Source organism: Lontra canadensis, unplaced genomic scaffold (genome assembly GCF_010015895.1).
Source record: "Lontra canadensis isolate GAN:19392208 unplaced genomic scaffold, GSC_riverotter_1.0 scaffold1, whole genome shotgun sequence".
NCBI lineage: Eukaryota > Metazoa > Chordata > Mammalia > Carnivora > Mustelidae > Lontra > Lontra canadensis.
This window is the reverse complement of record NW_022630995.1, coordinates 99,294,724-99,309,113: the sequence shown is the minus strand read 5'-3', so window position 1 is coordinate 99,309,113 and position 14,390 is coordinate 99,294,724. Positions and strand designations below refer to the sequence as shown.

Here is a 14,390-nt window from a genome sequence, read left to right as displayed (position 1 = left end):
TTATCATTGAGATTTAGGTTTCAGGACCTAAGTACATTAATCCATCTGGCATGATGGGCTCCAGCTTTGCAAAAGGAACTCAGGTAACCGACAAACACGTCCTACTTCACACTACAGAGAACAAACACTTCCCACAAACCAGAGACAGGCACAAACAGTTTCCTTCTTTACATGGTCAACATTCCTTCCTCTCTAGACACTGCTGCCTCTGAGTGGCTCTGAAGTCCTCAGAGAGTATTCTAATAATATTAACTCCTTCTAAGACCCAATACTCTCAAGTTCTCAATCCCAACTACACTTCGGAAAAGATGGTCAAGGAATGCGCAAGAAAGCCACAGAAAGGACTGAGGTTTCAGAAACCAACAGGAAAGGGAAGGAATCCAGGTATAAGGAAAGGCAGTGTAAAAGAGAATGGGCTAAAGCATCCTCCATGCGGTGTTCAAATCCAACACTATCCCCCGTGGCGCTGTCCAGGGACAAACGTCACTGCTCTAAGTCACCTCCCATCTGTAAATTGAGGATAACTGAACCCACTTCTCAGAGTTTTAACACATTCAGTGTAGGAATGCTCCTGAGACAGCTACTGAAGGCCTTGCCTCCATGGGAGTTCTTAGTGGTTTCCATCTCTGCCCACAACACTGCCTTCTAGTGCACACAATGACAGTCTTACACGTGATACTGGTTAGTGCAGGACCTCTCATCTTCACACCCTCAATCCTCACTGTCACCCCTGCACCCGACATCATCAGCCCCCTCACCTCCCCGTCTAGCTTTTCAAGATCAGCTCCACTCCGTGAGCTCCCATAACCCACCTGTGGAAAACCTCACAAATGCCTCTATGATGACAATGAAGTTGCACGGTTTGTGCCACCCCCGGGTCACCAAGGACAGGCTACTTCAGAAGGTGCGTGCTGCACTAAGCTCCCTGCCATCAGGGTGCAGCAGGCAAAGACTCCTTGCACCACCAACTCCGAGTGGACTGTCAGGTATTTGCCGGCTTACCTGCATGCTGTTAACGCACACTGGAGTTGCAACTCTGTGAGAAAAACAGTCAAAGGAGAACAAACGCCAGAACAGAAGTAGTCGTGTATGTGTGTATATATACCTCCCTTCAACTGTGTTCTTTAATTCCGTATCATGCTATAAATATCATGCTATATTGAAGAAATTCAATGAACTGATACTGCCATTCCAGTCTATAACTATAGATAATGGTGATAAGGACCAGAAATTAAGGTCCATGAGGCAGGAATTTTTACTCTTTAATTCACTGCCACATCCCCAGTGTTTTATAATAGTACCTAGCACATAAAGCACTATCTGTTAAATTAACTAACAGAATCAACCAAATAAAACACAGGAATACATACTTTCAATGGGAAATGAAGTCATATCTTTTCCCCAAATGAGGGTGGTACCAAGAGAAGGCAAATGTGTTCTGCCCCTCCTCTGTCTAAAAGAAAAAGAAAAAAAAAAAAAGAAAGAAAGAAAAGAAAAGAAAAAGGGGTGCCTAGGTGGCTCAGTCAGTTAAGCATCTGACTCTTATCTTCAGATCAGGTCATGATCTCAGGGTCATGAGATCAAGCCCCTTGTCAGGCTACACTCTGGGCATGGAGCCTGCTTGAGATTCTCTCTCTCTCTTCCTCTCCCTCTGCCCCTCTTCTCAGTCTCTCTCAAAAAAAAAAAAAAAAGCAATTGCATTAAGGAGCCATTTGCATTTCTTCTGTCACCATCGAGATTTATGACAAAAATAACTTTTCACAAGAAAACTAAACTTACTTACTAAACTTACAAGAAAATTAAACTCCATCTTAAACTAATATAACCAGAACATCTTTCTGGTTGTGGATTTAATTACACTGCACTTTAGGTATAATGAGAACACCGCTGAAAGTAAAAGCCAGAGGCATATGGAAATGAATCCTAGGAAATCATATGCCTGGAATCCTAGGTATAGAATCCAGTATGTCCATGAGAAAGTTACTCAATATTTCTGAAATATTTCAGAGGTTTACTCTGTGAATAAAATTAGAAAACATATATAAAGTACTCAGCACAAAGACCATTTGGAGGCTGTCGCAGTAATTAGAGCAAGAAGTGGTTAGAAGCTAAACTAGGAGGAATGCCACTTGCCCTCAGATTCTAATAATCAAAACAAATATGTTGGGGCACCTGGGTGGCTCAGCTGGTTAAGCATCTGCCTTCAGCTCAGGTCATGATTCCACAGTCCTGGGATCAAGCCCCACATCAGGCTCCCTGCTTAGCAGGGAGTCTGCTTCTCCCTCTCCTGCTGCTGCTCCCCTAGCTTATGCTCACTCTCTCTCTCTCTCAAAAAAATAAAATCTTTAAAAAACAAAACAACCAAAAAAAAAAAAAACCCCAAATACATTAAAACACACAAAGCCCCATATATATGACCATTATAGTAAGTCCTCAGTAAATGTTGGGTTTTTATTCTACCCCTCTTTTTCAAACCTTCAAGGGAACTGTCCAATTATCCAATTGTCTAGCAGGCATAATAAAGAGTAACATCCATATAAAAGAGCAATTAGTATAATCATTACTTAGGAGCAAACATTAGGAGGTTTCATTTAAAAGTGGCAAAATAAATTAAGGACAATAATATGAAAATATGCAGCTTGGAGCTAAACTATGGAGAAGCCTGGGGGCGCCTGGGTGGCTCAGCGAGTTAAAGCCTCTGCCTTCGGCTCAGGTCATGATCTCAGGGTCCTGGGATCGAGTCCTGCATCAGGCTCTCTGTTCAGCAGGGAGCCTGCTTCCTCCTCTCTGCCTGCCTCTCTGCCTACTTGTGATCTCTGTCAAGTAAGTAAATAAAAATCTTTAAAAAAAATAAATGAAATAAAAATAAACTATGGAGAACCTTGAACACAAATCACCCTAATTCTATAAACCATGAGAAAAATGAATAAATTCTTTAGAGTTAAAAAAAAATACAAAAACAAAACAACTAGACAAACTCGAGAAAGAGGATTCTTTGAACAATACGGGATGGAATAAAAGGCATAAGGAACTGGAAACAGGGTAACCAGTTAAAGGGATATCAGGTAGTATGAGCCTAAAATCGTTCAGGGACAGTCTGCCCTCAAGTTTTAAGCACTGGGGGTAGGGGGAACTACAAAGTCCCAGGCACGACAGACACTACATGAAGTCTATTTTCATTCCACAGAATCATGGTTAAAACCCAATTTCTGACTAAGTACAGTCTGGGATCCTGGGTTAAATCCCAGTACAGGACAGGACCTTAGTGAAAAACTTGTGAAAGCCACATAAATGCGCGCTTATGTGAATCTTACCAGGATTCATTTTTTAGTTTTGAGAAATCTTCTACAGTCATGATATTAAGGAAAGAGGAACCCAGTTGAGGGATAGACAGGAACTCTCTGTGCTATTTTTAGACTTACAGACAATTGCAAAATTTTCCCAAAATACAGTTTTTTAAAATAAAAACAGCAGAATCGTCTGTTCACTACAAAAAAAAATAAAAACCTCTATGTAGGTGAAATGTCAAACCCAAAGGACGCTATTCTACACCAGGCCCCAAAGAAGTAGTTAGAAATCAGGGTGCCTGGGTGGCATAGTCAGTTAAGTGTCTGCCTTCAGCTCAGGTCATGATCCCAGGGTGTTGGGATCAAGTCCTGCATCAGGCTCTCTGCTCCATGGGGAGCCCTCTTCTCCCTCTCCCTCTAATTGCTGCTCCCTGATGCTTGAACTCTCTCTCAAATAAAATAAATAAATAAATAAAATCTTTTTTAAAAAAAAAGTGATTAGGAATGAAAGGGAAGACATAAGGGAGGGAGATAAGTGTAGCATCCACCACAGATTATGTTTAATAATCCCAAAGAAGTGCCTGTGCTACCTGAAATGATCTAGCTTCAGAGATTCCTGAGCCCCCCACACTATATATGAGAGTATCTGTGTACTTTCCTGAGGTTCTATACAACACTTAAAAACCACTAATTGGATATGAAACAAACTCAAACTAACAGAAAATAAAACTCTGTATAGCTTCCTAACATTAATAAATCTCCAGTTTAAAAAAAAAAAAAAGATAGGCTCAATGTACAAAATATGCAAACAAATTACAATCCAAATAAAAAGGAAAAATACTGGAAACACAGACAACCCCAGAAGGCTAAAAGCAGAGCAAGAATAGACGGTTTGCTCAAAATTAAACAGAGATTCCAGAATAGAACATCACGTAACAAGAGGAAAGGCCAGCTAATGTATGAAATTGTAAACATTCCTGAGCCCATCACAGAGCTGAGGCCCTAACACAGTGCCTAGAACTGCTTCCAAAGAGTGACAAGTCCCAGCAAAAAAAGACAAGACCCATAAACATGCCCCTCAGGAGCACATGGGAGGAAGAGGTGGCTGCAATAAAAGCAGGAAAGAAAAAAGCAGCTAACTGTTTTTAGCATTCTTCAAGGCTGAGTGAGGACTAGTGATAGGTTTGCATACCTGGGAACCACAGACGCCAGGAGTTCTACATTCACAAGCAGGTCTACCAGCATGCTTGGAAGAAAGATTAGAAGGTCTCACAACTAGAGAGCTCCCCTTGGTGGCACGAGGCACAAAATTCTGTCCACACTCCCTGGATCACTGTCTCATACCACACAAATGCCTGCAGCTGATAGGGAAGGGAGGGAAACCCTCCCAGGGTCCACTGTTTCTGAAAGAGGAGTGGAGGTAAAAATGGCCAGCTAAAGGGATGTGGAGGAAACTCTCCTGGCCCAGGATATCCTGAATACAAACCAGCAATCTGCTAATGTATGGGACTAAGACCTCCCAGGCTCAAAGCAGAGGTTGGCTACCATGCAGGAAGAGGAAACGACACTGACAAATACCCATCTAAGACCCCGGAGTATAGATACTGCTTAAGAGTGGGGCTGGATCAGCAGACTCGAGAACCACCACTGCTCCCCCATCGTGAGCCTAGCACTGAGTTCTGAGCAATAGCATAACTCTCTTTCCACTGAGAAAGGAGTGACAGCATGTAGGGAGACCCCTTCTGAGATGCAGGCATCCAGGGAATGTTGAAAGCTCAAAGTGGAGCAGAAACACTAAGAAAGACCCTGTAGGAGGCCAGATCCCAGACTAGGCACAAGGTAGGATAGTCTACCGCTGGAGAAATTTAAAGCTGGTAGTGCATTATGAATAACTACAGAATAAAGAAACCCAAATCCATCTAAGCTACTAACTAAATTAACTCAATATACTATACTATATACACACTATGCAGTGTGACAGAAAAAGAACATAAACGCCCAGAACATAGACACTATTACCCTCAATCTCTACTATGCTTCCACACACAATGTCAAGCATTCAATAAAAAATTACGATATGCCAAAAAGAACAAGAAAAGCCATCAATAAGAGATATAGCAGGATCCAGAAATGACCCAGTGGCTGGAACTACCAGGTAGGACTTTATAATTACTATATTAAAGGATCTAGTGCAAAAGTAGACAGTGTGTGAATAGAAAATTTCAATAGATAGATGTACACTCTATTTAAAAAAATGATGCAATTTTTGTAATGATTATCAGTTTACCGATTTTAAGTGCAAATCAATATATTACATATAACTGAGGAATGACTAAGCTTGAAAATGAGTAGAAATTATTAAAACTAAAAAATTAACATGAAAAGAGTGAGAGGGGCACCTGGGTGGCACAGTTAGTTGAGCATTCAACTCTTGGTTTTGGCTCAGGCCTAATCTCAGGGTCATGAGATCGAGTCCCACATCGGGCTCCAGACTCAGTGCAGAGTTTCTCTGTCCCTCTCCTTCTGCCCCGTCCTCCCCCTACCCCGCTCTCTTTATGTCTTGAAGGTAAACAAGTCTTTAGGAGGAAAAAAAAGAGTGAAAGAACAGAGCATTTAAAAGCGTGGGATAATATTAGATTGTCTAACAAACATCTAACTGGAATCCCAGGAGGAGAAAGAATAGGGCAAAGATAATATCTGAAGAGGTAATGGCCAAGAGTTTTCAAAAACTAATAAAAGAACCAAAAGCCAAAGAACCCTAAACTGAAAGAAAAAAAAACTAAAAATACTGAAAACCCTAGACACGACGTACTAAGATCACTAAAAACTAAGGAATAAGAGAAAAATCTTGAATTGAGGCACAAATAAAAAGAAACATTATAGGGAGAGGAGCCAAGAAAAGAACTGCATCAGACTTCTCATCAGAAACATTGCAAACCAGAGGACCATGGAGCACCATCTTTAAAGAACCAAAAGAAAAAAAACCTGTCAACCCAGAATACTATGGCCAGTGAAAATATCTTTTTAAAATGACCAAGGGGTGCCTGGGTGGCTCAGTCAGTTGGGAATCCAACTCTTGACTTCAGCTCAGGTTATGATCTCAGGGTCATGGGATCAGGCCTTGAATTGGGCTCCATGCTTGGAGTCTGCTTGTGCCCCTCCCTCTGCTCCTCTCTGTGCTCGAACTCACGCTCTCTCTCTCTCAAATAAATCAAATCTTTAAAAAAACAAAAAAGAGCAAACATGAGAAAGATCGGATATAAAACCTAATTCACTCCTCTGTGCATCCCAGAGTGCTATGTACATGCTGAAACCATGTTTCCTTTTTTTAAGATTTTATTTATTTATTTGACACAGAGAGAGAGAGAGCACAAGCAGGGGGAGCAGCAGAGGGAGAGGAAGAAGCAGGCTCCCTGCTGAGCAGACAGCTCAATGTGGGGCTCGATCCCAGGATCATGACCTGAGCCAAAGGCAGACACTTAACTGACTGAGCCACCCAGGAGCCCTTGAAACCATGTTTCTAACACAACTTCTAGCAGCTGTATGCTCTTATTCCTATTTCCATCACCTACAATGTAAACCCTACAGGACAGAGACACACCTGGTTAATCTTTGTACTACCAGTGCCTAGGACTATGACGAACTACAGCAGACATCTGACTGCTGATGCTGAAAGAATGGATAATGAATAGAGGGAAGCCACAGGCACAGCAGCAAGATCGAGAAGCTCCAGAGCCCAGAAGCTGGGTAACAGGAAACCCAGATGGCAAAAAGACAAGCATAAAACCTCCCAGGATGGGGCCTCATGAACCTGCAGACAGCACAGCAGCACATCCAAAGGAACACGTCAGAGCAGTGCTGTGACGCATCATTTCACTTACTCAGCTAAAATGTTTAGATAAGGGAGGACTCACATTAGGAAGGTGAGTCCCAGGTTAATTATCTGGCAGAATTTTACAAGATGAAAAAAATTCTAAGGCTAGACATTTTTAATGCACTCAGACGTAGGTAATTTTTTTAAGTTGTATGTCTGATATACCCAGTAAGAGATACTACACAAAAGAGGTTTATGGTAAAGGGATTGTAAAAATCAAGGGGGTTCAGATGCCATAGGCCACAGAGGACAAAGTGGGGCACAGTGATGCACCACTATCTGCGTACCACTACATCAGGAGTCCCTGCACAGCACTAGGCAGCAAAGGTGAGGACATCCTGACCAGGGAAGGGGATCACTCCGGACACCTACACAGAGGCCAGACCCTCCCCAACCAAGTAAACTGCGTGACCGTCTGTTGGGACCAGGGAAGATAGGAACAGGAAAGAAAAGAAAGAGTTTCTAAAAACTGAAACTGGACTAAACCCTGAGAGAATCATGGACGTCCTGGAGGGACTAAGTGCTTGGGAAAACAGCCAGCATCTTTATGCTTCCATATGCCCAGGAACCAGAGAAAGATCTTTATGCTCTGGAACATTTCCCTTCCTAAAACTCAACCACCCTTATCATCGTGTTGCACCAGGAAAATCCAGGCACTCTCTAATAGACTAGGAGAATTGGCTACATTATGTACCTCAACTTAAATACAATAATGTCAAGGTGTAGAGCTGAATAATCACGGCTGAATGTACAGGTATCTGTGTGGTAAAGTTACTGCTAGAATAAATAAAAGAGCCTCTGGTTCTCAAGCCGCCTGTGCTCCACACTGACCAGGATATTTCGTGCGCTGTATGCACTGGTGCCCCCACGACACCTAACACAGGGACACACACACTCAGAAAACCGTCAGTACCACCAGAACCTGAAACACAAATGGTACTCCTTATCACCACCACCTGCTCTTTCAGCAGGGGAAGAGTACAAGATAAATACACTTCTTCTGAGGACTCCCTCTTTGACTTCCTCCTACCCGCTCCTGCAGAAGCTCCACCACTTGCTGGACGCAGTCGTTCACATCACAGGAGTCTGTCTTCAGCACCAGTTCAGGAGCCTCTGGCTTTTCATACTCAGAATCGATTCCAGTGAAACCTGCAAAAGGACCGGATGAGAGAAGTAGGTGGAAATTAAGACAGGCTTATTTCTTCAGTCCAAGTCTTTGCTGTGTCAAAGTTCATATTTATGCCGTTCTTTTGGAGTTCTAGGGTTACGGTACTAAAACTTCTTTCTTGGGAAGATTTCTGATTAAACTTCCATTTCTCCTTTAAATACACACAGTCCATTCTCATTCGCAGTTCAATAATGTTGAACAGACACTAAATTAGTGAATCTGCAATCGCAGGCTCCTAGGGGAAACATGGGGTTAGGCTCCTGCAAGCCTCAGTCATCACAAAATTTGTTGACCCTTCTTTGTGGTACAAAAGCTGAAACATGAAGGCCGAGTATCACGTTGCTCAGCCTCAGCTGGGCACCATCCTTGGGGTGGCTATAACTTTTCCCACTCTGCATGTATCCACAAGTGACTGCCAAAGCACCGCTGAGTACTGACGTGGGGGCTTAAAAACTTCAGCGAGTAGGGGCACTGGGTGGCTCAGTGGGTTAAGCCTCTGCCTTTGGCTCAGGTCATGATCTCGGGGTCCTGGGATTGAGCCCCACATTAGGCTCTCTGCTTCCCCCTGCCTCTCTGCCTACTTGTGATCTCTCTCTCTCTGCCAAATAAATAAATAAAATCTTTGAAAAGAAAAAAGAAAAAGAAGAAGGAAAAAAAAAAAGAACTTCAGTGAGTAGAAAAACGTGCAAATATGGACTCTCCGAATGATGAGGACTGACTATGCTTCTTCTGTCATATTTTCTAAGTAAATGCCTAAAATGCCAACCGAGAAATAAGAATAAGTATCAGGGGATCCAAAGCCTTTCAATTTCCCCAGGGAAATACTGGATATAGTACTTACCTCCTAAGCATAAGCCAAACTCAACAAGGTTTTCTTCCTCTCAATACAAAACTGACACACCAAAGTCTATCTGCCCATTATAGTCACAGGGGTTACCTACAGCCAAACTGAAGCCCTACAGGCTTCTTCTGCCACCAGGATTACCTGTTCAGGAAAGACAAATTAACTACTACCAACTTTAGCAAAACATAAATAAGAACGGGAATCCTGATGTATCACAAAATAGATCCCATAATGAAACATAATTAGTTTAGATACTAACCCCTATTTAGGTTTTCCCCTTAAATACGTGTTACCAAGGAACTGTCAAGAAAGAATGCATGATGCTTGTCAGGAATGGGCCAGCTGAGCTGAACATATGCTATTCCTATATTACACCCTTGATATCACCTCATGCATAAGTCACTTAAGACCTGTCTGCCTTGGAGGGCTTAGGTCAACCCTGGAGCAGAATGGTAAACAAGAATTTAAAATCATTACTATTAAGAGAAACAGTCACCAAGAGAGTTCTAAAAATGTATACTCCAAGTCTATGGCCCATGTTATTTTTTTTCTATTTCATATTTCTAAGTATCACATAAAGTCCTGAATCCAAGAAGGATATTTCTGCATGACCAATATTCCTAAGAGAGTCACAGTAAAATAGTTGGGGAAAAATAATTCTGGTCAAAACACTAATTTTGTTTTTTGGGGTTTTTTTTGTTTGTTTGTTTGTTTGTTTTTCTGTGTAGAAAGAGTGTTGCGGGGGGAGGGGATGGTTAGAGGGAGAGAGAGAGTCTTAAGCAGTCTCCACTCCCAGCACAGAGTTCAATGCAAGGCTTGATCTCACCACCCTGAGATCATGATCTGAGCCAAAAACAAGACTTGGGCACTTAATTGAATGAGCCACCCAGGCAGACGTAGAACACTAGCTCTTAAGCTCTAATTCTCAAACACAGCTACACAATGGAATTGTCAGGTCCCATCCTCGTGACATTCTGATTTCACCTGTACAGATTTGGCAACAGATTTTTTTTTTTTTTTAAGATTTTATTGAGGTGCCTGGATAGCTCAGTGGGTTAAAGCCTCTCCCTTCAGTTCAGGTCATGATCCAAGGTCCTGGGATCGAGCCCCACATCAGGCTCTCTGCTCAGCGGGGTGCCTGCTTCCCCCTTTCTCTCTCTGCCTGCCTCTCCGCCTACTCGTGATCTCTATCAAATAAATAAATAAAATCTTTAATAAATAAATAAATAAATAAGATTTTATTTATTCAACAGAGAGAAACACAGTGAGAGAGAGACACAAGCAGGGGGAGTGGGAGAAGGAGAAGCAAGCCTCCCACTGAGCAGAGAGCCTGATGCGGGGCTGGATCCCAGGACCCTGGGATCATGACCTGAAGGCAGACACAACTACTGAGCCACCCAGGCGCCCCGAGAACGGATTTTGAAACGTTCCCCCAGGTAATGCTAATGTGCAGCAAAACCTGAAAACCACTGTGTTAGAAGACCTGGCTTAGCATTTTAAAAGTCCAGGAATTCCCTGCCTAGCTAATTTATCCTGTAAGTGATTATAGTAAATGTACACTTAAGAACAACATTTATATTTAAGTAGATAATAACTACTAGGGTAGTAATCATGAAAATAATCTAGCATTAGAATGGCTGACCCGGGGATATATTTACAGTTTAGTAAATGTCACATAAAGACTTTTAAAAGCCTGAGGTCTGCGAATGTATGCCATCTCTCCTGTCCTCACTTACCACCACAGTTCTGAAACAGCATTGACAGGGAACTTTCAAGCACTATCTGACAATGAGTAACCGATTTTTTAAAACAAACAACTCTATAATCAGAAACTCTAACACCATGGCAAACATAATGTTTGTACACAGGTGTGTATGTATGTATATATATATATATATATATATATATATCCCAGGTGTGTATGTATGTATATATATATATATATATATATATATATATATGTTAACCTAAAGAACATTTTATTAATGTCTACTCAGAGGATTTTTTTTTTTTTTTTTTTTTTTTAGCATTTATTTGAGAGCGAGAATTCGTGCATGCACGCACACAAGCAGGGGTAGGGGCAGTGGGAGAGGGAAAGACTCCCCTAGCTGACTCCCACTGAGAGTAGAGCCTGCCACCTGGCTCGATCCCAGGACCCTGAGATCAGGACCGGAGACAAAACCAAGATCCGGATGCTTAGCCTACCGAGCCACCCAGGTGCCCCTAGTCAGAGGAATTTAAAAACACTTAGGAAAATAAACAAGTAACACAGAGAAAACTAAGCTAATACACACACTCCCAAAAAGAGAACACAAATTATAAATGACTCAAGGTATTTTGCATGTGACCTTATTCATCTTTACATCCCAGCACCAAATATATACCTCAGAAATAGAAAGCATTGATCAATGTGTGTTGAACATCCAATTTCCACTCCCTCTTCTCACGTATCCAACAAGCATTTACTATGTGTGTGTCAGGTATTAAGCTTTGGGCCTCACACTGTGCTAAACTCTAATGACAGAAAAATATTCAAGATGTTACCCTGTTCCCAGTAGCTTATTCCAGAGCCAGAGAGACAAATCTACCCTCCTCACCAATCCACGTTTGCCAAAACAACAAAACCAAGTACAATTAAAATTGGAGTTAGCCTTCAGGATCCCAGACACACCACTTTGCTTCTCTCTGCCAAATCTCTATGGGGAAAAACTGAAGTGAAAGCTGGCCACTGACAAACAAGAGGTTGGTACCGATGATAAAAAGAGCTGAAATGGTTCCCCTCCCAATGATGTCAATTATTCAGGTTAGGCAACCTACTGAACCAAGAAAGAGCAGGCTTAGTGAGTGAAACTGAGTCTCCACAGTGGCACAATTAGATGTCAGCCTCCTCTAAGGAACCAGATTTCACCACAACAGGTGGCACTTGCCCCAGCCGCTAACGTGTCCCCAGGTCCAAATACAGAACAGCCCAGAATAATAAGAATTGTCCTTCCTGTTCCGCCTTCTCCTAGGCAACGCCAGAAGCTGAGTGACAAAATACTGAATTCACAGAACCCAAGGGAGCTCCTGTGATTGCCCGAGGCTATCATACCCCAGATTGGGAAGGCATCAAAGTTACCTGCATGAATCACTGATCCCTGCACAGTGCTGACTGAGGAATTGATCCTTGATTTTTTTTTAATACTGGCATGTCTTCTATTAACAGCAGAACATAACTAATGTCCAAGAATGTCTAGAAGATTAATATGATTGGTATCAAAGGCCAGAGCAGACAGGTTCTTAATGTCTCTTATGTACAAATGTTCACCACAGTTGAAACTCTAGAAGCAAATCATAAAACCTAAAAAGCAAGGTATCTCTATTTTGATGGAATCAGCAGTATATTGATTCAGCCTAATTCAATAATTGTACACAGGATGAATAAGGGACTATTCCAAGCACCATGATGTAAATAAGAACAAGACACTGTCTTTGCTCTCAAGATGTTTATAATTCAAGCATCCTTCCCATTAGCTATGGAATTTCCTTCATTTTCATTGGAACAAAAAGCAGAATGGACAGCAGCTAGCCACTGATATCCAGTCTAATGCTAGGCACCTAATTATATCAAGCAGGTTTCTAGCAGTCCCTGAGGTCCCAACCTTCTAAAACTCTGTCTTGTGAGCAAGATTCCAATCTGATCAACAATACCCCTGAGTACACACAGTGTCAGGTAGTGCTGGTAGGTCTCAGAGACACAAGAGTGGAGCAAGACCTACTTTTTCTTCTCAAAGAGCTCCAAGTTGTTTGAATACTCCCAGTCTCTTTCTCAGTAAAGATGATCAGTCTCAGATACGGTGGGATAAAATATGCAAGCAAAGGGACGTGTGGCTGGCTCAGTCAGTACAGCACACACACCTTGATTTGGGGATCAAGTTCAAGACCCACATTGGGTACAGAGATTACTTAAAAAATAAAACCTTAAAAAAAAAAAAAAAAGCAAGCAAAGAGAAACTAGAAAAAAAAAAATAGTACTTACCTTTAATTTCTCCAGCCCGTGCTTTTTTGTAGAGTCCTTTGACATCCCTCTGTTCACAAACGTGCAGAGGGGCATCAACAAATACTTCAAAAAAAGGTAAACTTGCACCCTCATGAATTTGCCTTGCATTGTTGCGATCCTTAGAAAGAAGACATATGGCTGAATCAGTGGAAAACAAATACTAAACAGAACAATTTATATTTTCAAGTATAAACTGAGGGGCACCTGGGGGTTCAGTCAGTTAAGCCTCCGACTTTGACCCTGGTCATGATCTCAGGGTCCTGGGATCTAGCCTCGCATCACACTCCAGGCTCAGCAGGAAGTCTGCTTAAGGATTCTCGCTCTCCCTCTGCCCCTTCCTCCACTCGGGCACACACTCTCAGATAAACAGAGAGAGGTGCTCTCTCTCAAATAAATAAATAAAAAATATATATATATATATATAACCTAGGTGGCTCAGTCGGTTAAGTGTCTGCCTTCCTCTCAGGTCATGGTCCTGGGGTCTTGGGATGGAGCCCCGAATCAGGCTCCCTGCTCAGTGGGGAGTCTGTTTCTCATTCTCTCTGTTTCTGCCCTTCCCCCTCACTGTGCTCTAAGTAAATAAATAAAATCTTTATTATATATATACATACATATATATACATATATGTATGTACATATATAAATCCAGGAAATTCTTAGGTTAATATACCCTTTCTTTATAACAATTTTAAGGGGTATATTATTCTAAAAATCCAAGATATTGGGAAGTTCAGAAGGGAAAACAAGAGATGTCCCATAAAAAACTTCACCAAGTTTTATGAGGAACCAAAGCCAAAGCCCAGCTCAAATGCAGAGGTCATCAGGCATCTCTCTCGTAACACGTTGAACGTAACACGTTCAACCTCAGCCTGAGCTGACTTGAAAGCAACTTCACTTCCCAAAAAGTCCACTCAGAACCCTGAGGGGGGTTTATCCACTTGCCAAACGTTAACTCCTGTGGCCACTTCTTGTCTTGAGCATTCCCAAAACTTCACTTTTCTGCCCTACCCCTAAACCCCTAACTCTCTGGTGATCACTTTCATTGTTCTGCCCTGTCCTCTGGTATAGTGACCTTTTTAAGTCAACCTCTTCTTTCTGGTCTTAGCTAAAACCAAGTACCCCCCCCCTCCAGAGATCCACTGATTTTCTCACCTTCATACTCTGTACACAAGCAGGGC

General features: G+C 42.0%; 1 protein-coding gene across 2 annotated transcripts in view; it reads right to left on the bottom strand.

Annotated features, from left to right (window-relative positions):
- The window catches only part of PAPSS1 (3'-phosphoadenosine 5'-phosphosulfate synthase 1), a 97,710-nt gene that overhangs the window by 58,509 nt on the left and 24,811 nt on the right, over positions 1 to 14,390 (bottom strand). For both annotated transcript variants that reach the window (XM_032860318.1, XM_032860311.1), the window contains 2 exons: positions 13,192 to 13,330; positions 8,192 to 8,310 (listed from right to left, as the gene is read on the bottom strand). In XM_032860318.1, the coding sequence (XP_032716209.1) occupies positions 8,192 to 8,310; positions 13,192 to 13,330 (258 nt within the window). The remainder of the gene's footprint in view (positions 1 to 8,191; positions 8,311 to 13,191; positions 13,331 to 14,390) is intronic.